This window comes from Bombus pascuorum, chromosome 8 (assembly GCF_905332965.1).
Source record: "Bombus pascuorum chromosome 8, iyBomPasc1.1, whole genome shotgun sequence".
NCBI lineage: Eukaryota > Metazoa > Arthropoda > Insecta > Hymenoptera > Apidae > Bombus > Bombus pascuorum.
Window position 1 is genome coordinate 10,266,949 of NC_083495.1, and position 26,526 is coordinate 10,293,474.

General features: G+C 31.2%; 8 protein-coding genes across 15 annotated transcripts in view; 3 read left to right on the forward strand and 5 right to left on the reverse strand.

The window, feature by feature from the left end:
* LOC132909800 (microtubule-associated protein Jupiter) overlaps nt 1-5,288 on the reverse strand; it is an 86,358-nt gene extending 81,070 nt beyond the window's left edge. Inside the window, exon 1 of one of the 2 annotated variants that reach the window (XM_060964899.1) lies at nt 5,076-5,288. In XM_060964899.1, coding sequence (XP_060820882.1) covers nt 5,076-5,131 — 56 coding nt within the window. In that variant the 5' untranslated portion in view covers nt 5,132-5,288. Of the gene's footprint in view, nt 1-1,505; nt 1,794-5,075 lie in introns of those variants that run through there. The other variant, XM_060964900.1, reaches the window with a different exon arrangement.
* A 534-nt stretch (nt 5,289-5,822) lies between these two features.
* On the forward strand, nt 5,823-7,916 carry LOC132909795 (inhibitor of growth protein 1). The gene is made up of 3 exons (XM_060964892.1): nt 5,823-6,221; nt 6,557-6,760; nt 6,856-7,916. Exons 1-3 carry the CDS (start codon nt 6,086-6,088, stop codon nt 7,431-7,433), a joined length of 918 nt encoding a protein of 305 aa, XP_060820875.1. The 5' UTR covers nt 5,823-6,085; the 3' UTR covers nt 7,434-7,916.
* LOC132909808 (ubiquitin-conjugating enzyme E2-17 kDa) lies at nt 7,907-13,088 on the reverse strand. 4 transcript variants are annotated; one of them, XM_060964914.1, is made up of 5 exons: nt 12,584-13,088; nt 12,343-12,482; nt 11,412-11,492; nt 11,112-11,316; nt 7,907-9,329 (listed from the first exon to the last, which is right to left on the reverse strand). In XM_060964914.1, exons 2-5 carry the CDS (start codon nt 12,384-12,386, stop codon nt 9,174-9,176), a joined length of 486 nt encoding a protein of 161 aa, XP_060820897.1. In that variant the 5' UTR covers nt 12,387-12,482; nt 12,584-13,088; the 3' UTR covers nt 7,907-9,173. The 4 variants fall into 4 exon arrangements, with proteins under 4 accessions (XP_060820897.1, XP_060820896.1, XP_060820895.1 ...); XM_060964913.1 differs by having other exon boundaries at nt 12,343-12,505; XM_060964912.1 differs by having other exon boundaries at nt 12,343-13,088.
* Nucleotides 13,089-13,459: 371 nt separating this feature from the next.
* Nucleotides 13,460-15,757, forward strand: LOC132909786 (programmed cell death protein 2-like). The gene is made up of 4 exons (XM_060964878.1): nt 13,460-13,902; nt 14,121-14,551; nt 14,653-15,111; nt 15,191-15,757. The coding sequence occupies exons 1-4, from the start codon at nt 13,792-13,794 to the stop codon at nt 15,453-15,455; spliced, it is 1,266 nt and encodes a 421-aa protein (XP_060820861.1). The 5' UTR covers nt 13,460-13,791; the 3' UTR covers nt 15,456-15,757.
* On the reverse strand, nt 15,673-18,071 carry LOC132909767 (complex I assembly factor ACAD9, mitochondrial). Its single transcript, XM_060964808.1, has one exon. It carries the CDS (start codon nt 17,730-17,732, stop codon nt 15,867-15,869), a length of 1,866 nt encoding a protein of 621 aa, XP_060820791.1. The 5' UTR covers nt 17,733-18,071; the 3' UTR covers nt 15,673-15,866.
* Nucleotides 18,072-18,174: 103 nt separating this feature from the next.
* LOC132909781 (dynactin subunit 4) lies at nt 18,175-20,796 on the forward strand. 2 transcript variants are annotated; one of them, XM_060964871.1, is made up of 9 exons: nt 18,175-18,431; nt 18,556-18,626; nt 18,703-18,899; nt 18,994-19,136; nt 19,221-19,380; nt 19,460-19,643; nt 19,703-19,910; nt 19,965-20,155; nt 20,242-20,796. In XM_060964871.1, the coding sequence occupies exons 1-9, from the start codon at nt 18,303-18,305 to the stop codon at nt 20,459-20,461; spliced, it is 1,503 nt and encodes a 500-aa protein (XP_060820854.1). In that variant the 5' UTR covers nt 18,175-18,302; the 3' UTR covers nt 20,462-20,796. The 2 variants fall into 2 exon arrangements, with proteins under 2 accessions (XP_060820854.1, XP_060820855.1); XM_060964872.1 differs by having other exon boundaries at nt 18,176-18,431; nt 19,703-19,898.
* The window catches only part of LOC132909811 (small ribosomal subunit protein uS11A), a 111,831-nt gene continuing 106,099 nt past the window's right edge, over nt 20,795-26,526 (reverse strand). The window contains exons 1-4 of one of the 3 annotated variants that reach the window (XM_060964919.1): nt 21,935-22,017; nt 21,482-21,632; nt 21,316-21,403; nt 20,795-21,066 (exon numbers count right to left, since the gene is read on the reverse strand). In XM_060964919.1, the coding sequence (XP_060820902.1) occupies nt 20,848-21,066; nt 21,316-21,403; nt 21,482-21,630 (456 nt within the window). In that variant the 5' untranslated portion in view covers nt 21,631-21,632; nt 21,935-22,017 and the 3' untranslated portion in view covers nt 20,795-20,847. Of the gene's footprint in view, nt 21,067-21,315; nt 21,404-21,481; nt 21,633-21,934; nt 22,018-26,526 lie in introns of those variants that run through there. The other 2 variants (XM_060964920.1, XM_060964921.1) reach the window with 2 other exon arrangements.
* Nucleotides 22,148-25,155, reverse strand: LOC132909766 (double-strand break repair protein MRE11). The gene is made up of 10 exons (XM_060964807.1): nt 24,766-25,155; nt 24,503-24,674; nt 24,306-24,442; nt 24,038-24,228; nt 23,754-23,958; nt 23,321-23,660; nt 23,096-23,243; nt 22,730-23,020; nt 22,401-22,625; nt 22,148-22,298 (listed from the first exon to the last, which is right to left on the reverse strand). Exons 1-10 carry the CDS (start codon nt 24,869-24,871, stop codon nt 22,209-22,211), a joined length of 1,905 nt encoding a protein of 634 aa, XP_060820790.1. The 5' UTR covers nt 24,872-25,155; the 3' UTR covers nt 22,148-22,208.

The window sequence follows — 26,526 nt, forward strand, 5'->3', positions numbered from 1 at the left end:
TGAATGCAATATAAATGTACCCAGTATATTATTGTATTTGCTTTCCTATCGACCGCAATGATTCACACATTCATGGAAACGTAAGAACTCTACACTGTATGCGCTATAGTCCTCCATTACTTCCTCTATTTATTTTTCTTTCTCCTCCATACCATTTTCAAGATAGTTTAAAAAAGAAACCATCCTCTACGACTCTTGGAGCGAGAAATTTGAAATTCTGAACTTGAAACTCGCGTGACTCTGCGAGCTTATATAAGGGAGGCGGGAGGGAGGTATACGTTTGCCCTGTAACTCGTTGCTCTCATTACACTGGCATTAACCTTTGTACTGTTTCGTGCCTAGAAACGGTGCGTCTAACGTTCTTGTTCCTCGCGAACGTCTTGCAGAAATAGAAACTAGATTGCAGGCTTCGAAATTCCTGTTCTCCTTGAGTCGCTGCCCGATTAACATCGAAATTTGTCCCGCCAGGAAATCTCGTTCGTCACGATCTTTCATGGTAATCGAAAAAAGCTTCCATGAGAACGATCTTGATTGAGAAATTACGAGTAATAAAATTGTTGAACAATTAGAAGATTTGAGAATATTTATTTTTATATGCAGTAATGAATGCTGATTAACCTTCTTATTGGCACAACTTAAAATATTATGAAAGGGACAAAATTTTAGTATAAAACGTATTAAATAGAAGAAGCTATTTCTTTCGTAACATCCCTTACAAATAAGGGTGGCGGCCATATTGGATCCATTTTATTAAATGAACATTTAATAAAATGTGAATCTTTTGTTTCCTAAAATTGTCTGTATAAATGATAGCACTATCTAGAACCCTAACTATATTTCCACATTGCTCATACGCGTTATTTTAATGAAAATAATTCCCAACGCATAAATGGATTAAACTTCGACCAATGCAATTAAACCGCCATAACAGCGTGTTAGCATGACACGAAAAGGTAAACGGTAGCCGTTTGTTCTATTCGAAACGTACGAAACATATGTCGATCGAAATCACGAAAGCAGGTATCCGTACCCCGGAACACAAAACATCGGGCAGATGTGCCGAATAATAGTTTTGTCAAACCGTTGGTCCATCACAAAGATGCACGACTGTGAAAATGAACGTAGATGAAATTCAACAAAGATGCATTCGATCGGTAAAACAGAGTGAAAGAAAGAGAAAGAGAGAGCGCGCATGCAAGAAAAGCAACAGGCGGGGACACGCAACGCGCCAGCCGTTCAATTCGCGCTCCAACTCTAACACATCAATCCATTATAATCTAAACGACTTTATCGCATTTTGCGGAACTGCAATTTCGATCGTTATATAGAAGGTCGTCGAACTTGTCGCTTGATCGAGCAGCAACCGAGGAGAAAGGCATTCTCGAGGTTATACGCTGTCAAAACGTATAAAGTAAAGGAGAGTACTACACGTTGGTGTTCGATCGATGAAAAAACACAAGAAGGAAATTCACGAAATGGAAAAGTAGATACTTTTTGGCACGAACCTGGTTTTGAAACGCTGCGTGTCGTCTTGGCCAGCCCACATTTTGTTTTTCTGTATCACGGATGAAACAAGCTTGGTTTACAGATTTCGAATGGTATATCGCACGACCACGCGGTTTCGATGTCACGACGCGACAATTCGTGCCGGTTATGCACGTTCGAACGTGTCTACGACGTGGGTCAATCAGGCTGGGTCACGGCGCACACGGCTTGGGTTCCTCTTCCGTTTCTTTCCTTGTCGCGTGCACGCACTACCAAGCACGAGGGAGAAAGATCGACAGACAGAAAAGCGGAGGGAAACTAACGCAGGCTACACGAGGAGGCGCCACCTCCAAAAAGTCGAGAAGCAGGAAAGGAAGCGTGCCGTGTTCTGCACAATCGTGAAATCCACTGACGGTAGAGAGATCGACAACACGGCGTCGCAGCCGCGAACTTGCGTAGGGAGAAATGATCCTCGTGCACGTGTGCACGAGGCCTTAAGCCGGTTTATTCGACGCCTTGCAAGACTGCGGCTAACAGCCTCAAGGGGCATGTCCTTAAGCACAGTCACGGACGCAACGATCTACAGAGACAACTCCCTTCGACTATCTCCTTCAGTCTAGCCAGCGACAACGGTTATATTTATCCTTTGAATCGCGCTCCTTACGGATTTTCTTCATCGCAAGAATACCTTGCGTCGCTTGACTGTAAATGGGAACACTGAATTCGATGCCACTTATATTTTATTGGACACTTAAGGTGATTGGTTAATATTCATACGTTTTCAAAATAATTGGTGATTCGATCGTTTCTAATCTAGGACCATTTTATATACCAGGATTATTCTTTTACAACTGCATTATAAAAGAATATGAAAGAACAAAAATTGTGATGCTCCACTCATAACTAAAATACACCTAAAATTAAGAAAATGGAATATAGAATAACGAAATAAAATTAACGAAAAGAAAAAACGAAAATCTCCAGTAATCGTGCAATTCTGAGTATCCTTTTTTCCTATCGTGTCCCATACTGTCTGCATATTAGCGAGGGGACATAAAAGTGGACGTTGTGAAGATACGAGAAAGACAGAAACAAACAGAAAGAGATAGAACAGAAGGTGGGTACAATATCGTATCCGTGCAATTATGAAGCTCCGAGCCTAAATGTACACGCCTCTATGCAGCACGCTAAGAACTACACGACACGACGCCCGATGAGTCAGCCTGAAACAACGTGACTCGTATTTCAAAAGTGTGCGTATTATTCGCATGCGTTCCGAGAAAATATTTGCGACAAAAGAAAGACACTATTCACGAGCGTTTCTCATACAATAATTGTATTTGAGAAATAATAAATTCTAAAAAAGGAAAACATTCATTCATATGGGGTTGTATATATGAGAAAGAAATATTAAGCTTCTGCTTAAGAAAGCGTCGTTTTCCGTTATTATCATTACGGGCATCCGGCAATTTTAATCTGTCTATGTCTTATATCGTAGAAATTATTATAGGTTCATATTAAAGCCAGTCCATGTATCGTAACAGACATAAAATATCCGCTTGTTAGAGATTTTTCTAGATAATTTGTCTCTCGCAAGGTTTTGAAAAAGTGCACAATCCCCCTACCAAAATGACATCGCTGCTTTCACCATTCCGTAGCCACATCCTTTAAACAATCTCACTAGTGGCCACTATTAAACTAACTCTAGACTATTAAACTAAATAACTATATAAACTACATAAACTATTAAACTAACTCTAGATTATTAAACTAAATAACTATATAAACTATTAAACTATCTCTAAACCAGCGATTTTCGCGAAACCAATGTGCTGCAAAAATTTTTAAAACAAGAACTATAATGCAAGTATTTAATCAGAGGCACAGATTTCTTTAGCTTAAAGATTGAAAATTACTGCTCCAAGCAATCATCGATATCTCATAACTTCGACATCGGCTATTGACTTTCCAAACATTCACTCAAGCATCATGCAGAGGTAAACTTATTAAACTCTCGACGTAATTATAAATTATGGTAAGCCTAAATAACGACGAGTCATTCTGTCAAAAATGCGTTGCCGCTAACACGCTTTCGTTCGAAAAACATTCAACCGTGTGTTTTATACTCTATATGCACATTTTTAGCTCTACCGATAAGCAAGCACCCCTTTATTCGACACATGCCTTGTAATATTTAGCCGTTATTCGCGGTAAACCGCTGATTTTTTTCATGAAAATGCTGGACTTGAAACATGATACTTGTTAGGGAAAACTTACTCACCGAGACCTTTCAAAATAGAAGAAGATTATATAAGATATACTGCTTTCTTAATTATAGCAATTCATAAATATACCAAGTGGAATCAAAATAATATTCATTGTACGAATATTTATTTAGTACAAAAGTATCATAATCCTATATCAAAATTTAGTGTTGTCATATTTAATTTTGAAATACAGCGACGATTACACATTCAAATTCATATATCAATTTTGATATGCAGTACCAATTATATTTATCGTTATTGCTAATCAAATCAATGCATTTGAAAAATTTTCTTGCGATATTTTCAACAAATGAATACTCATATAAATAACCTTTTATTTAAAAAAATAATTTTATAAAGTACTGGATTTTAGCTTTTTAAAATTCGCATTATGAATGATGCAGCGAGCGCAATCTATTGCTACATCTTAGTACCCACTACTCTATTTTATTTAAGCTATTACCGACTCCGTAATTATCAGATGCAACAGTTAAAACATATACATATGTATATCGTATTGTATCTATAAATAATTGGACATATCCTCGCAACAGCAATCAATTGAAGATTATGATATTATTTTAAAAAAGTTACATATATTCATATAATAAAAAGATTAAACACTTTGATATTTTTCAAATAATATTTTACATAACATTAAAAAGAAATGTGGATCACAACTATATTTTTAATAGTAATGCAATAAAAAGAAAGCAAATGTTCAAATTAAAGTAATATTAAACGCAACGGATGTGGCTTCAGATAACACATACATATTTCATATGTAATTTTATCGCATTAGTTTCACTGATAATAGCAAATAACTTACTAAACTCTCTTGAAATATGATTAACAATTGAACAAAAAAAGGATACGTTTTTAATTTTCGTAAATTTCGATTTCATCAAAACATCACCAGTACGAAAAAAGGTTCATGGATTGTCCGGTTATGACCGGTTCAAACTGACGCACCGTGCATAACAAAAAAGTCAGTAACCAACAAGACGCCACATTCAATTATTTTTATAATTTCACCGAATAAATAAATATCCTTGTTTCTTCTAAATGTAATCTTTAAAAGTATATAGATAATAAAAAATCTATTAAATAATAAAATTTAATCTGTTAAAAATGATCGAACATTTTGTCAATGTCTTTGGTAGTAATTACTAATGTAAAAGATGAATTTTTACTATGAAAACCGTTGCTTTTCTCTGTTGCAGTTTAAAATAAATAGACGATACATCACTGGCAGAAGGACAATACGACTCTCGTACGATATTTCTACAGATAATAAACCATAAATATAAGCATGTCACTTACTTGCTGGACTTCTTCTTCTCGTCGCTAAACCCTTGGAAAGTTCCCGTCGATGTCATCCTCGTGATTTTGAAATATCTTTCAAACGAGTAAACGAAAATGTTCCCCGAATATCAACCGTGTCAGACAGTTTTTGCGGCACACGAGAACCCAAACACGACTCTTTCTTCTACCGAACGAAATCAAATAGGATTGTGATACGGGATTGGTAGGTCTTACTACAAATTTTGACGTCAGAATAGCTAGTCAAATGAACGTCTACATTACAAATTCTTCACCATGAAAAAATAATCTATAATTAAATACCTCCTTAACGCATACAAAAATATAATACTTTAAGAAGTATTTTTTTATGATGAATACAATTAAGAATTATCGGTATAATATAAAATAATATAAATAGTAACTTTAACGATGACTGAACTCGATTTATCACCAAACTTTATAACCACTACTTACGTTTAGAAATATACATAAAAAAGAATATTTATAAATATCATGTAACAATTAAAATATTTAATTGTTTTGATTGAAAAACGCCTTATAATCTTGGAATTTTTGAGATTCTAGTCTTGTCAATTTTTTATAGTAAATTGTTACTTGAAATGTTATATATGCGTTTTACAGTACATATATTATACATGATGTTGTGTATCGAGGAATATATTTATAGGAATTTTTTGGAGTAAAATAGCAGGCATTTATGTATGATGGTTTTGTGTCGTATTTTGAAATATAAACTTGTGAAACTCACTTAGAAACCGGCAGCCATGTTTGATCCTTGTCATAAATACAGATGGAGTATCAAAAAAAAGAGTCTTGTAACAGTTGCTTATGTTCTGTACAATTTGGTCGATCTTGATTGGTGTAATTATAAATTAAGTGATAATAGATATCTGTATAAATGGTGCGACAAGTTCGAAAATCTAATACAGTGACAGTTAAGAGTTTGTCATTAAATAGATTGTTTTTATGTCTTTTAACTACCGAAGGAAATTCATAAGAGAGCAAAGATGTTAAATCAAGCTGTTGTCGAAGCATTATATTCTGCAACGTATATCGAGAATTACTTAGATTGTGTGGAAAACTTGCCAAATGATTTACAGAGACATGTATCCCGGTTACGTGAGCTGGATGCCACTTGCCAAAGTAATTAGAAATAACAATTTTTAATAAATTTCTGTAGCGTACACGCGGATACGTTTTCACTACAAAGATTTCATTTTTATAACTTGAAACATTCGTAAACATTTAGATAAAGTATAATATATGAATGTATTTAAGATAATGTGACAGAAATAATAGAAAACTGAATGACAAAATATTTACATTTCTGTATAAAGTAAACATTGAATTTGAATATGGATCTATTATTTTATATTTTACCATACTACATTATTCAAGATAGTGTAAAGTAATTTTATTTTCAAACATATATTTTATGTTATACTATTATATAATAATTATATTCTAATTTAACCTAGCATATTTGCGTGAGGTAGACCAACAACAAGAAGCTTTAAAGAATGATACAGATTTAGCAGTTAAAAGAAGAGCACTTTTAAGGGTTCAACAAGCATTAATTGCAGCACAAGAAATAGGAGATGAGAAATTGCAAATAGTTCAACAAGTTCAAGATCTCATTGAAAATAAATCTAGACAGCTAGACTTAGATTACCGTAATCTTGGTATGATTCTCCTTCCATTGATTTTGTTTATTTTCTGAAAGAATATATTACCAAGTATAATTTTTTATATTCCATGTATTTTAAATTGTATACAGATTTCGGAAAGGAGCAAGAAAGTAATGAATCAGTTCGTGAAACAAATGCAAATATAAATTCTAACTCTTCTGGTAATGCAAACAATACAGAAAGACAACCAAAAAGAGCCAGGAGAACAAGGACAGACACAATGGTTGAATCTTCCAATACTATGGACATGATTGTGATGACAGAAACACGTTCTAATTCTTTGTCAAATGCAAGTAATGGTAATCAAAAGAAGACAACTACTACTAATACAGGCAAAAAGAAGAAAAGGAAATCTAGACAAGGTAATCAGCAAAATCAGCATCGTGAAGATACTCCACCACCACTAGAAGATGATCTTGCAATTGACCCAGACGAACCAACATATTGTCTGTGTGATCAAATATCATATGGAGAAATGATATTATGTGACAATGATTTATGCCCTATAGAATGGTTCCATTTTTCGTGTGTTTCATTAAGTACCAAGCCCAAAGGCAAGTGGTTCTGTCCAAAATGTAGAGGGGACAGGCCAAATGTTATGAAACCCAAAGCACAATTTTTAAAAGAATTAGAAAGGTATAATAAAGAAAAAGAAGAGAAATCGTAGCAGGAGAAGGTTAGTGAACAATATAAATACATTGGAAGACTTAATTCAAATTAAAGACAGCTTTTATGATATACCTTGTAATATTAAGTGCTTTTTAAAATCTTATTAAACAGAGCAACTTGTGGCAACCAGTGAAATGGGTCTATCAATAGTTTACTTACTTACAGCAGCAGATAAATTATATTTGTACAATATTTGCTATTGTAAATACTGTAACAGCAGTAAATAATTAGAGTAAAATAGAAATTTTGAATGCTGTAAAGTATGTTTTAAAATTGCTTCATATTTGTTCAAAGTGGAAAGCTTAGTGGGCTTCTACACACATTAAGCAATATATGTATAGTATATAAATACCATACAGATCAATGATAAATATCTAAAATATATATTTCACGTTCAAATTACAATAGCAGTATTAAAAGACAGAAAGTAACTTTTGTAATATAAATTAATTGTGTCATAAATAAAATAACTTAAGATCAATATCTTTTTTAATCGATTCATATTATGATACATAAAATTTTATTGTTAATTACCATTAATTCACTATGTATTAAGTTACACTTATAAAATTTTGTTGTATTATTTGCAAAATGTATATTTATACATATAAATAGCATAAATTCTTATGGTTACTATGATTTATAAAATTTACATGTATAAATGAAGATTATAGAATCTCTAGACAAGAATTATATGTACAATATCCTTTTATATGTCATTTTCTTTACTGACGATAATTTACTTTGTACATATGAATTCTCCCTGATGTACATATGATGTTTTTAAAGCATGAATTCTCTTTGATACATAATATGTAATATATTTAATAAGCTATAATTTTTCATAGCTGAGTAGAAGCTCGAATATATAGCAAAGCAAGTTGTTTTGTATAACTATAGAAAAAAATTTTTATTGGAAGTGTTTATAAAAAACAATTTTAATGTTTTTATTAAATTTAATAATTTTTAATTATGGTAACTGTTTGATCTTTTTTACCTCTCCCCTTCTGCTATTGGTGGTAGGAGACTAATACATATTGTTATGAATAATGTTTCAACTTTATTAGGAAATTACAAGTAATTATTAATAGTTATCGTTTAGATTAATTACCGGTTTTAACTCTATACTATATTATTTATACATTTGTAATAATAATTAAAACAAAAGTTATTTTCCATCTTTCTTAGGATATATTAGTAACTTAATTTATTTGTTCTGAAATTATTTTATGATGATCTTATATTTACGTATAACTATTAGTTACAAAGTAAATTAATCTTACAAAACTGGTAATTATATATATATAATATATATATATATTATATATATATATATTATACATGTATGTAAACTTATATATTTTTATTTCTATAATTTTGTTGTGTGGACTCCTAAACCCTAATTATGATGAGCAAAATGGGATACACATTTTATTTATGTTTACAGATAAACATCACATAATGCACAGTACTTTTCCATATCACTCCAGTGTTCTATACTTTTTAAACGTTTGAAACATAAAATACTAAAAAAATCTTCCTTTATTCCTATCTTATAAAACTAGATGACACTTTTAACTTTTGGATACATAAAAGAATTCTTTAGAACAGTGGAGGATTTTATATCTTGTTTTGATAGAAAAAAAAAAAAAATATTTCTGGTCATGAATTTCTAAAAAATTAAAATTAGGAGCATCAAATAAACTTCATGAAAATACTGAGTGAATCATACTTAATATCAGCGGATATCTTCTGTGTGACTTTCTTGAAAATTCAACCATGATTGTTCAACAACCGTAGCTACTCTCTTCTCATATTCCCGCTTATTTTCTTGATATAATTGTGCAGCTAATGAATTTGCTGGAGAATTTGGATTTGGTTCATCCAAAAGGGACTGTAACAAATATTTTATAGACTTTGTTATTACATAACATAAGTTTATTCTAAACATAAACAGCACAAAAATTTAAAGAAAATCATAAAACTATAAAGTAAAGTTATGTATTTATTATGTATAGTGTATGTGTATACATATAAATATATACACACTTACATGTGTGTATATATGTATAAGTGAATTTATGTACTATATGAAGTACTGCAATTTAATTGAGACATAGTTCTATCCTTGTGAAAGACTTTGCTTAGTACTACAGTGACAAAAACTGCCAAATTGTCTTCTACTCTTTTTAATATCACTAATTTCAATCAAATATCGAAATAATCGATTTGTTATCAAATATCGAAATAAATAAATATACAATTTTATAATAATTTATTATTCAACATTGTAAAAATTCGGTCTAATGTTGCACACATTGTATTAATTAGTAGAGCTTTAGGAAGAAACATGCTAATATATAGCGTTAGCTTCTTGATAAGGCTGCACATTCTCCACAGTATTCGATTGCTGTAGATGGTTGAGTGATGCTGCAACAGCATTGTGATAACGCCTGCGACTAATCCGTAAAACTCTGCTCCACACAAGCCTTCACTCGCTTCTCGTATTCACGTCGATTCTCTTTGTACAGTTGTGCTGCCATTGAGTTGGCAGGCGAATTCGGGTTCGGGTCACTTAACAGCGACTGCAATCACATAAGTCATACTCATTACACGAAAGTTTCTTTTTAATGATGCATGGCTATAATTATAAGTAGATGATACTCTTACTTAGTATTGGTGATTAGAAGTACACTTGTGGTATGTTAAACAAATTATAAGCATAAATTTTACACTAACGTTAAATGCAAATAACTTTCAACTTGAATGAATCAGACTTTGCTGAATTGCAACCGCTGTTAAGACAAAAACTTACGAATCTTTCGAGTTTTTATACGAAAATCGATAGAAAAAAAATATGGATCTAAGTACATGAAATTTTAGCAGGCATTGATAGATTTTCTATAAAATAAAAGAAAAAAGGTAAAACAATCTATTTTAATGATGAATATAATACAGTAAGCATCTGATTGTTTGAAGTATCTCAACAAAAATTTAGTAACTGTCATGCAAAACATATTTGCAGTTTTTGTATTGAAACTTAGTTTTATATTATGGAATTAGAAATAAAATATACTTTTAAAAAAGATTAAATTAACTGTTACGTCGCGTGGGACCGTCCGTACGCCATCCTACCTGGTCTGACCATAAAGGCCCATAATTCTGACCCTCAATACCATATTTCTGACCCTCAATAAACCATAATCCTGACCCTCAATAAACCATAATCCTGACCCTCAATAAACCATAATCCTGACCCTCAATAAACCATAATTCTGACCCTCAATAAACCTAAGGAACCATCATAAACAGAATCTTTTGAATAGAACCTTCAATTCTGTAAGTAGTTTCTGTTTATGGCTGGTACTTAAAACAGTCCTTGGGTTTATGGGCCTTGATGGTCAGACCATGAAGGACGGCGTACAGACGGTCCCACGCGACGTAACATAAACATTTCCCAGTTACTTATCAAAACAGATACCTATTTTTCAACTGCCTTATGCATACTGTTATGTTATTGCATCATACGAAATTTAACATGCAATATGTGCTTTTATAGTAACATTTCAATTGATAAGAACAAATAAAATACATATAAAATTAATAATGGTAGCTATATGTATTTGAGGCATTTTTAGTCACAAACTTGTTTTGTGCCAATAAATTCTTTCAATACCTGTATAGATGTTAGAATAGCAGATACATCATAAGTAGGGCTCCAACGGTTCTGTAATATGTCCAAACATATGCCTCCATCAGCATACACGTTAGGGTGGAACATCTTACTAATAAATCTCACTGTGGGCGGTTTGTTTGGATATTCTTCTGTAAATTCTATTGTAAGTTTAAAAGTACCATCTTCAAATGGAGTATCATGAGGTCTGAAAATATAATAAAGTATAAAGATGTATATTATTGTAAGTTACCATAAATTTGAATTATTCTGAAAAATGTTTATATATATGAATATTCTTACCCAAAGATAACTGCGTTCCATATCATAATATTATTGTCTGTAGGTGCTCCCGATACTCCAGTGGGTGGGTCTTCTTGTAGTCTATTCATAAAGATATTAAGTTATATATAATATATAAGACTACATGTATAGATACAAAAATAAATTGTTTTGTATGCTAAAGAATAAAAATTGTAGAACATTAAAGCAAAAGTTATTTTTATTAGAACTTTTAATAGTTTTATTCAAGAAATTATTTAATATGAAGAATACAAATTAAAATTTTTTAAAGGTCTCAATGTCATGCCAATGCCTTTTATATAAAACAATCTTTAATAACATACTATATATATACAATAAAAAATTTTAAGCATTTACATATATATCTGCGTTCCTCGTTGCGTTGAGAAGTAAATAAAAGAAAGAACGGCTCATGACAAAAATAAATAACAAGAATCACATAAAAACTGTTTGAATGCAATTAGAAAATGTCATTTATTCTTTAGGGTATCATTTTATTTACCGAACAATCGATTCATAAACAATAAATTCCAAAAAGAAATTATCACGAATCAGATGAATATTTATAAGAATCAATAGGAAATGTGGCAATATGAATAAAACCATAGACCATAAATCGTGCGTAATTTTCTAAACATTCAGATACGAAATAAACACGATTTTCTAAGTGATCATCGATCTTGGAGAAATCAGGGCGAAGAGTGAAAATGAAACGTAATAAATGATTATAAACTCCTAATAATAACTTGTTAAGGCGGGCCACAACGACGTTCGAACGTCGTGTAACCTGAGGAGTCTTGAGAAAAATGTAAAATGATCCAAAGCATATAGAAAGGTTACAGGGGAAGCAAAATACAAATATAAATATGATTTGCAATGGCGCTGCATGACACAGAAAAAGATGACATAGTAATCTTGAGAATTACGATACCTCTTAAAGTCTCTCATTAATCTCCTTCTTGCAGGGGTAGACATCCCTCACGAGTGAGCTCGTCGCTCCCAAATCGTTGATACGGATAAATATTCCAGAACGTTACAATACCGTCGACAGCTCACGTTAACGCTGCTTCTCTGATAAAAGAAACAATCAAGTCCTACAGGACGGTTTACTTCGCACAACTTCGTCACTTATATGAGAAAACGCTAGTTGTTTCTGCTGCGTACGTCTTTACCTTTTGTCAGTCCGAAGGCCACCCTACCCGTATAATACCGTTATAGGTTGTCCAAAATCAGTTTTACTTAATAGGTTTCCGATTGGCACTTGATCGTCTATCGATATTTTAACAACTTGAATTTCCACTTGTCGTTCGTGGGAATGGCCACCAACATAAAACCTACGTGGTAATCACCCTGAGAAAGTATCTTCAGTGGACTGCCAAACCACGGACAGCTGGATAGATATACGGAGGGAATGAGGCATGAACTGTTTTGCGCATGACGTCACACACTAAGATCGGACATCCCAACCAACAGTTCTTATTTGCTGTATTCGTTGTTCAATTTTAATTTATTTCTTTCTATGTTAAAACTTTAACCACGCTTTTTCCAAGAAACTATCGATTTCGAGAAACAAGATACACGATATATATGTTTATTATTAGTTTTTCAAGTATAGACGTGCAACATCTAAATACGTCACGCATAACACGGATTACGACCAATCCTGGTGTTTCGATAGTTTAAGCACGCTTTCCAATGGTAACAATTTTTCCCTTTTTTTTCTTCTGCTAAAAGCTTATTCCACATTTTCATGAATAATGGTAATCCATAGATTTCATTACGTCCAAATGCAGTCTCATTCAATGTAAACATTGCATTTTTATTGTACATGTTCAACTTATTTTATTAAGTAATAATATATTCGTATTGTTTCTATTTTTTCCAAATATACTCTATCGCACAACAGATTTTAATGTATATTTGACCTGATGTTAGAGCTACATTTCTAGGGATTTTCTTGTTTCAAGATAAAAGAATTGTTATTGGCTACAATGGCTATCGAGTTCGAAGTGTAATTTACAAATTACAAATAGAAATTACACGCTCGATGCTCTTTAGATATATTGTTTCAATTATGCTAGCAGTCGGTTAACTTATTCTCTTTAATTAAAACAATTCGTGATACTGTTATTATGTCGGGCTTGTTAAAATGTAAACTATGTAACTAAAATATGACTTTTTTTATGTAATATTTACTTGTACATAAAGTATTCAAAAATCGATAAGAGAGCCGTAGGATAATGTTAAGAGCGCACGCGTGAACCGATACTAATACATGTCAGCTGTCCACTGTTGAATAAAACCGCAAATTGAGAATTAAAATATTCTCTATTCTATTACGAAGTCTTCCAATGAAGAAATATAATTTTAATCAAACTTAATGGCTTGTGATAACCGGACGAAAGTGTACTTGGGATACGAAGATGAATATGTCACTGATAAACATCGTCCAAATATTAATTTTATGACAAATAAGATTGGTGGATTTCCAGTAAGTGATTTCCTTTTTTAAATCAGATTTAAGTTCTTCAAGTCTTTCCGAACTCTCTTCAGTAATTTTTTTTCTTTTTATAATTAAATAATGTTGTTTATTTATTGTGCGGTTTAAATCGATAATGTAATATTAATTACTTTCGAATTAATCCTTAAGCTATACATTGTATTTAATATTATTATAAATTAAATTAAACATGTTGTTTTTATTTATAGAACTGCTATGAAAAAAATATACTGTCATTACCACAATGTAGACTGTGCAGACTGTATCAGCTCCTGGCTCTTCAGTTATATGTTCCGTTAGATAACTCTAAATATCATCGAACGCTTTATATTTTCACATGTATAAATCCAAATTGTTGGAATCAAAATGAGAGTTGGACTTGTTTGAGAGTTCAAGTATCAGAGGATGAATGGAAACCAAATGTTTTAGATAGTAGTAGCATAGTAATACCATCTACAACATCATGGTTATCAGATGCAGATGATTGGGGCGATAACTTAAATGACAATTCTGAACAAAATGGAAATAATCTATTGCCAAATAACCTAACAGATTTTCATTTTTCCTTGCAAAAAGAAATAGATGAAAATATAAGAGAAGAATTTTCTGCATTACATGTTGATGATCCTAATGCAAATAGGTATGTATGAAATGTATGTATGAAAAAAAACAAAAATTGCTAAAGAACTTTGATATTTATAAAAATTTATCTATTCGTTGTACAAATGTAATTCATTTTAGTCCAGCAAGTATAGAATCTCCAGTTGGAGTAGGTGCTGTAGGTAGATTAGATTCTCCTCAAGCATCTGCTGAAATTGATGGAGAAGAAAGCGAAGTTGTTTGTATCGATACTCCAATTCAGCCTCAATGTGATCTAATTAGTTTATTACAAGAAGTAACTCCATTTCCTATTCAAGTAGAATCAAACACAGATACAAAATTATCATTTGTTGAAATATTTCTTTCCGTCGAAGAAGAAGAAGATTGCAGTCTAGATGTGCCACAACATGTACGTGATTTACTATTAGAATACCAATACAGAAATCCAGATTTGTCATCAAAAGCTGGAGCAGACATAGATGACGGTAAAACTATAGAAACAGACTCAGAAAAATATGAAAAAGGCACTCCAATGCATGGAGATGAAATGTTTCATAATTTCATATCTCAAATACAAAAGAATCCTGGTCAACTTTTACGGTAAAAACATAAATAATATTTTAAATATTAATTACATATTATATTGAGATTAAATATTTTGTGGTCTTCTATATTTTAGGTATTCCCGAGATAACTCTGCGCCGTTATTATTATATCCTATCAGTGGATGCGTTGGGAAATGCCGATATTGCGGAGGTGAAATGACATTTGAAGTTCAAATTTTGCCTACATTGATTTCCAAATTAACACTTCAACCACGAGTTGAAAATAATTTTCAAATTGAATTCGGAACTGTTTTAATATATACTTGTGTAAGAAGTTGTTGGACTCCGAAGGATTTATACAGGGAAGAACATGTTATTGTTCAAGCAGAAAAATTATAGTGATACTATAATTAAAATAAATTTAATAGAATTTTGAACTTCCAATTTTAGAACTATAGCTGCATTTTTTTGTAGAAAAATACCGTCCACCTTTTTGCGTATACATTAGAATTCGTAGTAATGGCGTATAAAAATAAAATTCTAATTCTTATAATATAAGATTGATTGAAAATACCTCTCTAAAATGTTGTGTTAGGGTAGTCATGAAAAAGAGACATTATTTTGCTTTTAAATTTAATGTAATGTAAGGAGAATTATTATACACTGCTACTTAGATATAAATACATAATCGTTAATCAAAATGTTTTCTTATTTATCTACTATTTAAAATTTGAGAAATTATTTTTCACAATATACATTGAAAATCAATTAAATTATTACAAAATTGCAAAAGCTATATCAATTAAATGCTTAGAATGTCTTAGTTAAAGGATGTGCTAACGAATATTTACGTTTCTCATACACAAGATCCATTGCATCTGAATACAATTTATCACCATTATATAATGGAGTGCTGTTTATTTGTGTTTCAATTTCACATATTTTTGTATGTGATACCTGTGCCATTTTAATTGCCAAATCTTTCTCAAGATCTGCATTTCTAGCACCAATGCAATATGATCTTGATGCACGTGTCAGATTAGCTAACATTGCATATATTTCAGTTAACATATTAGTTATTCTCTGCATATCTGTATATCGTTCTATAACGTTTGACCCATCCTCTTCAAATAATGTTAAAACAGCATTTTTAAATCTGTTTATACCATCTTCCATATATCTAACAGAATGTTTAAATGTTGGGTGCAAGTAATCGTAAGTATCTAATTTTATCACGAATTTATCAAATATCTTATCGAACATATTATAAAGAGGAAATTGAAAATGATTTCTTTTCTTATATACATGATCATGCATTGTTTGTCCTAAAAATTGGAAGACAGATACTGCTACATATGTATTGGCATCCAAGTTGTTTGTATCTATTGTTGTTAAAGCCATAGCATCATGAAATGCTTCTATATATGATTGATTATTTATATAACTTCGTGCACCCACTAATTGTAATCCTATTTGAATACATTTCAAACAACTATTTGCACAATATGTTTCAGTAATAATTCGCTCCAGATCAGCATTCATATCCTTATAGTCATCTATCATTCCAGTTGTAAGATATGCCATACTTTCCATAGTATATAAGGAAAATGATATTTCACCTAAAATTCTTTTCACTACATCAAATTGATACAAATCTCTATCAAAGTGTTTCATGTGTATAATATCTGGTATTAATTTATTTAAAAAGTTTCGTAAAATACTAATTGCTTGACCAGATATATTTTGTCGTCCAGGTTTCAAATATTCCATTAATATCTGAAATGCATTACCAGGTGTACCTATAATATTTTTATTAGGTACTATTGTATCGTTAAAGCTAATTGTACAAATAGGTGTTTCGTGTCTACCAATTGTATCATATACATTTGTACAAGAAACATTTCCAAAATCTTTTTCAACTAAGAATAAAGAGAATGAATCTGGTTTGTTTTCCCCTGTATCATGTGATATATGTTTTGCAAAAACTAAAAGTAGATTTGAATTTATCCCATTCACAACAAGTGATTTTTCACCATTTAATAACCATGAATCTTTTGTATGTTGCATTGCATAAGTTTTAAAATTATTAATATTTGTACCATAGTTACTTTCATATACACACATTGTAGGAATTATGTCACCACTCATAATTTTTGGATAATATTGTAGTTTTTGACTATTTGATCCATATTTATCAATTATTTCAGTTGGTAGAATATGATTCTTTACCATATATGTACCCAACCAAGGGAAATTACTGAGTACCTCTATTAGTTTCAATGATTCTGTTTTTGTTAAACTTAAACCAAAATATTTTTCTCCAATATGTGTCCGAAACACGTTAAGTTCTCTAAGGTGGTTCAACATCTCGTTTTTATCCACATTTTTATTGGTACAATGTGATATATAACTTTCGATTGGTTTTATCCACTGAAAGTAATCTTCATATCTAGGAGATATTTGTTCAGGATACGTGAAAACATCACTATCAACTTCTCCTGTAATTAAAGCCTTTAGAAATGACAGTCTTTCAGGTTTCGGGTTTGGAAGTGACTGAAATTTGATTTCTTCATAATTTGGAGGAAGTTCAAGTGCTTCTTTTAAATATCTCTTTAATATATAATTGCTCTTTAAACTTAGAATTTTACTATTTTGTAATAATTTTTGTGAAAGCATTATTAACTGTGTTTAGATATACAAAAGAAAAAGGAGTTAAATATCTTCAAATGCATTAATGACTTATTTGAAGAATAGTTTTATTTTTTAGACAATAACCAGAAGTATTCACATTACTTTGTATACTCTTATGTATTTTAATGTTATTACCGATTAAACTGATCTTGGTATTAATAGCAAGTGCAAAACTGTATTTTTACTACTTGCAGTGACGAAATTTCTGCTACTTGTTAGTTACTTTAGAACTAGTTTATTTTATGCTGAACACTACTATAGTTAATGCATTACACATTTTAATGCACTAATTGATAGCAAGAAACAAAATATTTATAAATTACAATACAATTTAGAAACGAATAGGATATTGTAGGAATAAAAATTATTAAAAGTTTCATTCGATATGGGGATTTTTAAATTTTAGCTTAGCAGTTTGCTATGCTTGCTACACTATACATACGATTAAATATGGTTCGAAGTAAAGATAAAATGTAGGTTGAAGGATGTGTCATTTTATAACAAGTAGAACCGTCGTTTTCTTTTTCTAAATAAGATCAAAATCTACAATCAATCATGTCGTATTTAAATCAACCCGACTATGTGCGTTATGTATGTAACTGTGGCTCTCTAAAACCGATTTCAAAGATTTACTTTTGTAGACATTGCTCGAAGATTCGTTGCGGATATTGTGTCTGTCAAGAGGTATTCATATATATCTTTTAAATTCTATTTAAATATTATCTAATTATGCATTATGAATATAATCTGATCACTTCTTATATGATTGTCTTTAGTTTGAGTATTAAATTTTTATTTTTGTTAATAGGTTGATTCACATTATTGTCCCAATTGTATGGAAAATTTGCCATCATCGGAAGTTCGCCTTAAAAAGAATAAGTAAGTTTTAGGAAAATGTACGTCTCTAAATATACAATCAATTGCACCTTGTAGTATTTTATGAATATGTTGACAGATGTTCAAATTGTTTCAAATGTCCATGTTGCTTTCAAACATTATCCACGAGAGCTGGACATGCACCTTTAAGAGTAGTACCTGTTGAAGGTGAAGATTCCAAAGATATTAAAACAACACCAAAGAAAGTTTATTATCTATCCTGTTCACTATGTCGATGGACTTCCAGAGATGCTGGTATTCCAGATCAGTCTGTGGGTATGTTTATTCAAAATACTTATTATATTATTGTCTTGCAATATTAAAATGTTTTTTAAATAATAAAACAATAATTTTACATTGTCTTAACCAGCTACTGGAGGTTGGCCTGAACAAGAAAATCCTCATATGAACCGGATTAATACTTTGATTGATTATCATAAAATACTGGCTTCTATAGAAAAACAACAATCTGAAAAAAAGAAATTTCGACCAAAGCATCCTTATATGCAAATTGTAATGGGTTCAAAAAATTACTCATTTTAGGAGGCATGTTCTGATTTAAAGAATATATATGCTTTATCTTTATTTTCATTTTAGGCTATGTTCAGAATAACATCTGCTATGGTTCGTAAACGTATAGGACATCCTACAAAACCTGCTACTGAATCAACTGACCAACCACCTCCAGCTATTGCCAGTATAGAAGTCGAGGAATTGCCAGCAGATATTTTTACAAAACCAGTCGAAATAACTAAGAGTAAGCATTTACTTGTATCAGAGTCATCAAATTGAAATCTTTTAATTCACAAATTAAAAAGCGAAATTTTTGAATATAGTTACTACATTGGAACAACGATTGCAACAACCAGATGTACAAACAGAAAATGTAAATGAATTGCGTCCGCAGCATAGACAATTGTTAGTTAGAAGATCGCAACGATGTCGAATTTGCGAACATAATCTTTGTAAACCGGATTTTTGTTCACATTCTGCAAAGTTTAAGATTCAACTTGCTGCATTGTAAGTTTGTATTTTATAAATTATTCTCCTTTTGATATTAATATATACTTATGTTGTAGTTATCACGTTCCGGAAGTGAGGATCGTTACTTGCGAACCTCTCCGTCCCGGTAAATCAAGTGAATTGCTCTTAAAGTTTTGTAATCCAACTCAACATCAAACTCAGGTAGTACTATTATCTTTGGATACACCAATGACACCTATTTTAACAGTTGGGGATGAACAGGAGGAAGTTAAACAAGATAATACACAACAGGTAAAGGGTCATGTAGGCCTGCTATTTCCTAAATGATGCTGTTTCCTAATATTGCTATAATTTTAGGGATCTGAGTCCCCAAATTTATTACCTTCTATTGTACGACAAGTGCCTGTAGCAGAGGAAACAAAACCTATCAAAATTACTGCAAATGCAGATTTAGTACTTCCTCACAGTCCTCTTATTTTGCCTCGTAGAGACGATGCTGCTGAATATGACGATACCGGTGATACGCATAATTTTCAAGATGACCCTAAGTATATATAATATTACTTTTATTTTTCAATATTTTATTTATGATTGTTTTACCATATCTTAAAATCTAATATTTTTTTTATTAAAGGTTTGTGATTTGGCGAAAAGGTAATAAAGCTGTAATAAAATTACATGTAACTCCACATGAAAATATACAAGAGAGTGATGGTCAACCAATTATAATTGGCTTTGTTATGCAGTACAGATATGTGAATACTATTACTACATTGGAACATAAAGCGCCTCAAAAATTAGATCTCAAAGTTAAACTTTATCTTACTGTAGGCAATATTGTTGGAAGTGCTTAATGCTTATTACTGTCATATAAATATTAAACTTCAATGATTAACTTAGGCTGCACATATTCTATATGTATCACTTATTATTTAAATGTTAATTTATATTTATTTTATAACAAGTGGTTACTAATAAACATAATTTTTTTTAACATGAAAGTTAAGAAAATTCAGGATGTACGATTTTAATACAGGATTCCTTACATTACAAATTTATACAAAAATGTATTAAAAGAGTAGTATACAAGCATTGCATTCGATACTAATCAATATTAGATAGTTTGTGTATTACGTAAAATTTTACTACCGTGTGTATAGATAAGAATATAAAAACATAACACAACAAATTTTTTAAATTTTTATTTTTGAAGTCAATCAACCATACATAGAAACATAATTTACAACCTTCTTCCGCGACGACCACCCTTTCTACGTGTAGAGTCAGATGGAATTGGTGTGACATCCTCAATTCTGCCAATTTTCATACTAGAACGTGCAAGTGCACGCAAGGCAGATTGTGCACCTGGACCAGGGGTTTTTGTTTTGTTACCTCCAGTTGCTCTCAATTTAATATGAAGTGCTGTAATCCCAAGGGATTTGCATTTCTCTGCTACATCCTATTAAAAACAAAAGTATTTATTAGTTTCATAATGTTAAAATTTATTATTTATTACATATAATTACACATATGTTTTTGTATGAAATGTATCCTCCCAGGTAAAGAAGTGATTTATGCAAGCACACTTCCATACAAAGAAAGAAATTTGATTTACCACACACATGAACGCTCCTACGATTAAACAATATCATCTAGGAGCTGCCTGAATGTGGATATATTTGAGATACACCTATACAACATCTTTTACCTGAGCAGCAAGCATAGCAGCATATGGAGAAGCCTCATCACGATCTGCTTTAACTTTCATTCCACCAGTAACTCTCGCAATAGTTTCCCTATAGAAAAATGTATTAATTTTCACATACGAAACATTCAATTATTTAATAAGTTTAAAAATTTTTCGTTAAACATACCTTCCAGAAAGATCGGTTACATGAACGAAAGTATCGTTAAAGCTCGCAAAAATGTGAGCAACGCCGAAAACAACTTCACCTTCACGGAGTTGTGGTCCAAGAGATACTTGGACCTCTTCCTTTTGTACCTTTCCTCTTTTTGGCGGCATTTCTACATAAAATATTATATCTCTTTATAAATATATTCTCTTACAATAATACAATATTCCAAAATGTAATCATTTAAGATCTTAAAATTATTTAATTTACACAATTTAGATTTTATAAGGTTATGTCTTGACAGAGATTCAGAACAAGTATACAAGAACCTCATGAATTAAAATTCAGCCACTAGCATCTTAATGTTAAATGAATAATAAGAAAATAATTTAAGCACAATTTATTCAAATGTGTTTACTTGATATATTTAAGTTGTTATTTTTTGAAGAGCGACAAGTTTTTGGGGAAAAATACCTTTCAATTGCACCTACTAAAATTCGCTTGTCTAACACGACTAACGTTGGAAGTGTAAAGGAAAGTAGTTCCTCAAGTTCCGGTGCGAAGTGAGCGAGTCGAGTTTCGATAGTATCGAAAATCGAAATGTAAATCACAATAATAAAATAGAAATATAAAAATATTTTCAAGGGTAAGTAATTATCGTAAACGTCTAATAAATATAAAAAATAATTTATTTTAATATAAAATAAAATACAATCTTTTTCAAGAATCAGTTTTAATAATTTATATTTCAATCAGAATCGTCTATAATGATTTCTTTAGGTTTATTTTTCTTAGTTGTATCTAATAATTTCATATAATTTTCTCGAATATTTTGATCCTAACGATAAGAAATATACGATAATTATTAATGATGTATAAAAAATATAATAAATAATTATAATATATAAAATTATTAGTTTAAAAAATCTTCACAATTTACCATCTTCTTTCCTAGCTTCTTCGCAGGCAGATGTGTAGTTGAAATTGTACTAGTTTTCGTACTAGCTTTACCACGTCCACGTCCATGTCCGCGTCCTCTACCTCCTTTAGTTGTAGGCATTGTATTTCTGTCTTCATCTTCATCACTTATATTAATATCTTTATTTGTATTAATTTCAAAACCTTTCTGTGTCCTACCTTTTGCATTATTAAAAAATTTTCGTATCTATAAAATAATAAATTTATTGTATACACAACTATAAATTACATAAGTTTAAACTTTAGCAATAATTTAATATTATCACAGTAATTGTCCTAATTTAAATATACCTCAGTGGTTTCTTCTTCCTCTTCCTGCATTCGGTTATTTCTAAAATTCTTAATTTCATTACGAATACTTTCAACAGTATCAACCTCACAAGTTTCCAAATGTGCAATAGTTTTCTTTATTTGATGATTTACAATATCTTTAAAAGCGTCTATATCTCCTGCATCAACAAATCGATTTAATGCTTCGTTTAAACCATTAACGCTTAATACTGTTAATTTATCTCTATTTTCTTCCAAACTGAAGTGTTTCTTTATACCTCCTTGTACAGTTTTGTTCCAATCTTTTTCATCCTAATAAAAAAAGAGCTCTTTATATTTGAAGAATATTAATTAATATAACAATAATTATGTTAGACCCTTATTTGCCTCGTAACAGAGAATTTGTGCCATTTCTTCGAATTCATCACCAAAGTCTGTCAAATTTGTCTTTGCATTTTTACTAACAACTCTTTTTTTGCGAAATACAATCATATCCATGGGATTAGCAACCTCATCACAATATTTTTGTACCAATCTGAAACATATTTCATATTAAATATGTTTATCCCTGTGTTAAATTAATTAAAAAATATAAATAAAATTGAATTTTACTTATTTTGATCGAAGATTTCATCCTCAGAACTGTAAAATATTCTTAGACGCAACAAAGGCAAAATAGGTTGTTTGGGATGACCAGATAGCTGTATGGTGGCTTTGGGTATGAGTTCATTTTCTATGTAATTATCAACAAAATTGTATACTGATGCAGAGCGTGGCTCATTATTTTGTATTGGTATATCTTGATCTTGAATAATTAGATTGTCAAAAATAAATGGTCTAACAGTCTGTAGTTTTATACTTTGTAATTTAAAATCCATTTTATTTACATTCAAAATACCAATGTGTTTGGGTTTTGCTTCACCTTCACATAGGGAGGTAGCAATAGAACTTCCTGTAATCTCAATGTTGGGTATATAGATATATAGAACCTTTGTACGTAATCTTTGCATTATAATTTGAGCAATATAAAAAATTAATTGTATACCTGGTTGTGAAACATAGTATGTAGTTTCAGGGATATGTTCTGGAGTAATACGGCATTCATGTTCATGACCCCATATAACAAGATTAATAAACTCTGGTAATTTGCCTTGTGGAACATATCCATGCTCACTCCATGGTGAGCGATTCTGATGTATAACAAATATATTGAAACAATCCTGAAGTTCCATTGGACGTAACATATCAAGCTATAAAAAATGTATACTTGTTAGTACAAATATATAAAGAACATGTATATCAAATAAATAAATTTCCTCATAATTTTACTTTAAAATCCTTTAATAGTCGAGATAATCTTTGATCATTCATATAACTTAACCCATATAATGCAACATGAGTTTCACCCTTTTTTATAACTATAGGAGCAATGGTTAGTTTAGTAAGGTCTGTCGATTTCCCAAAATAATTTACTAAACCAGATACTGATAATAAATCCATTGATCCAACAGCTCCAAAGCCTATTATTTTATTCACAATAAGAAATAAGTTGAAAGAATGTTATAATTGTATTTGGGATAAATATTATATATCTTACTTGGATCATCATGATTTCCATGAATAGAAAATACTGGCATACTAATATTTATATTTGGATCTTCATAGTTCACAACTTTATAGGCACAATGACGAAATACAATTTCTGGATCACTTAAGAATTGAATTTTAATTTCCCTAAGAAATAATATTTTGATTAATACATGTAAAAAATATGGCAGAATAACTTTTATTTACCTATTTCCTAAACAGTATTTCCTTAATAGTTCCATACATTTTATCATTACAGTCTGCGATGGCTTGGCATCATGAAATAAATCTCCACCAAGAAGTATAAAGTCTACGTTATATTTTATTCCATACTGAAGAATTTCTTCAAACGTTGTGATACTATCTTCTGTTTCTTGCCCTTACATTAATTAGTGAATATTAAATATGAATATTATATCATGAATTCTACTTTATTTCAGTAATAGAGATAATAAGTTATAAAAACCAACCTCTTTTCTTGTTATATTCAAAGCCTAGATGAATATCGGTTGCAATTAAAATTTTCATTGTATCATTTGGATTTTTTTTTGATTCGTGGCCTTTATTCGATGACATTTTGTGTATTAAATGCTTTTATTGTAAATTATCTGAACCTTATTTCACTTAAATTATCCTTAAATTATCTCAACCTTATTTCATATACCACCTTTGATATAATAAATAATGTTATTAAATCATATGCTGCAGAGGGATGTAATACAATGACAAGTAATGACTTAAATATCATATGTTATCGCACACTTTGCTTGTCAGAATATGTAATTGTTCAAATATAATTACCAGAAATCATAAATACTCACATACATTAAAATCATAAACAGTATATAAAAGCCCGCGAAATTTCCTGCACAATTCAAGAATTATGATTGGATAAAAATGTCACTAGATACTTCGGATAATCTAAGATTAGATATGCTTCACCTGGTTTGACTATGTAAATTCGTATTCAATTCGATAGCAATGATTGCAAATTTGACGAAAATATATAGGAGATAAAGGAAGAAAAAATACATAAAAAGAACATAAATAAAGAACATAAACTTTATTTGACACAAGACATTATATTATAATAACATTATTACGATTATAACAGTTAGATACATTGTAAACATTTCTATTGATAACCATAATAACTACATTATTCAGTAGCGTGATCGCAATAGTAAATAACATAAAGTAACATCATACATAACTTCTTTCACATAATTTAATTCGATTCTTCATGTATATACGCTTAAAAATATGTTCACAACGAGGTATATATTTTGTATCTGAAAATGCCGCGAAATAATCGGAACAAAATCCGAGATAGCCCGAGTATGGCCGAAGCTGTGAAACGGGTAGGGGTCGTTGGGGCGGCGTTTTGATCGCCACCTAGCGGATAGTCGGCAGTCGTTGCAGCGAGGCGCAGGAGGAGGTTCGCTCGCCATATTTGTTGTTGTCGTCGATGGGGTAGCCTAGCTGAAGTTTTGGTCTAGTGCAGTGGTGTAGTGCGTAATTTTAACGTAAATAACTGCGATTATTCGTGTGCCCGTGTTGGGCTTAACCTTCGCGGAAGGTACCGCGGACACGGTGCAAGATGTCTCTTACATAAAACTGGTGGGGCAGTGGTGGCTCAGCTGTCCTACTCTGTTGTCGAGTGCACTGTTTTATGTGTGTATGTGTCTATACATAAAGTATATATATACATATATATATACATATATGTACATATATATACATATTTATATACATGTTTATGTACTATTCCTCATTTTGTTCTGGTACCGTACTGTTCGTTCGGTGGGGCTAGTAGTAGTAGGAATAGTAGTAGTAGTAGTAGAAGAAGGAAAGAGGGGTGTGAAGTGCACCAGTGACCGAACGTTAAACTTGTTAGAGAGGGTGAGGTAAGCAGGAAAAGGGTTAGAAATCCATGTGTACAAAAGGTGTGAAAGGTGGAACAGTGAGACATACGGGCTAGTAGATGTATGAAAGGAGAGGGATTGCTCCTCTATGCGGGGTCGGGGTCGTCGCACGTTCTTGACGTGGGTCTGTCGACCCGCCAAGGTCCTTATGCCTCCGTCTGTCGCGTCACTGATACGTTTGTGTCCCTCTTTCGAATTTTTTTTGCCCTTTCTTCTATACGCGAGCTCAACCTAACCTAATCCTTTCTAACCTTAATCTTACGGCAGCTCGTTTGACATTCGCCACGGGCTATACATTCTTTGCTG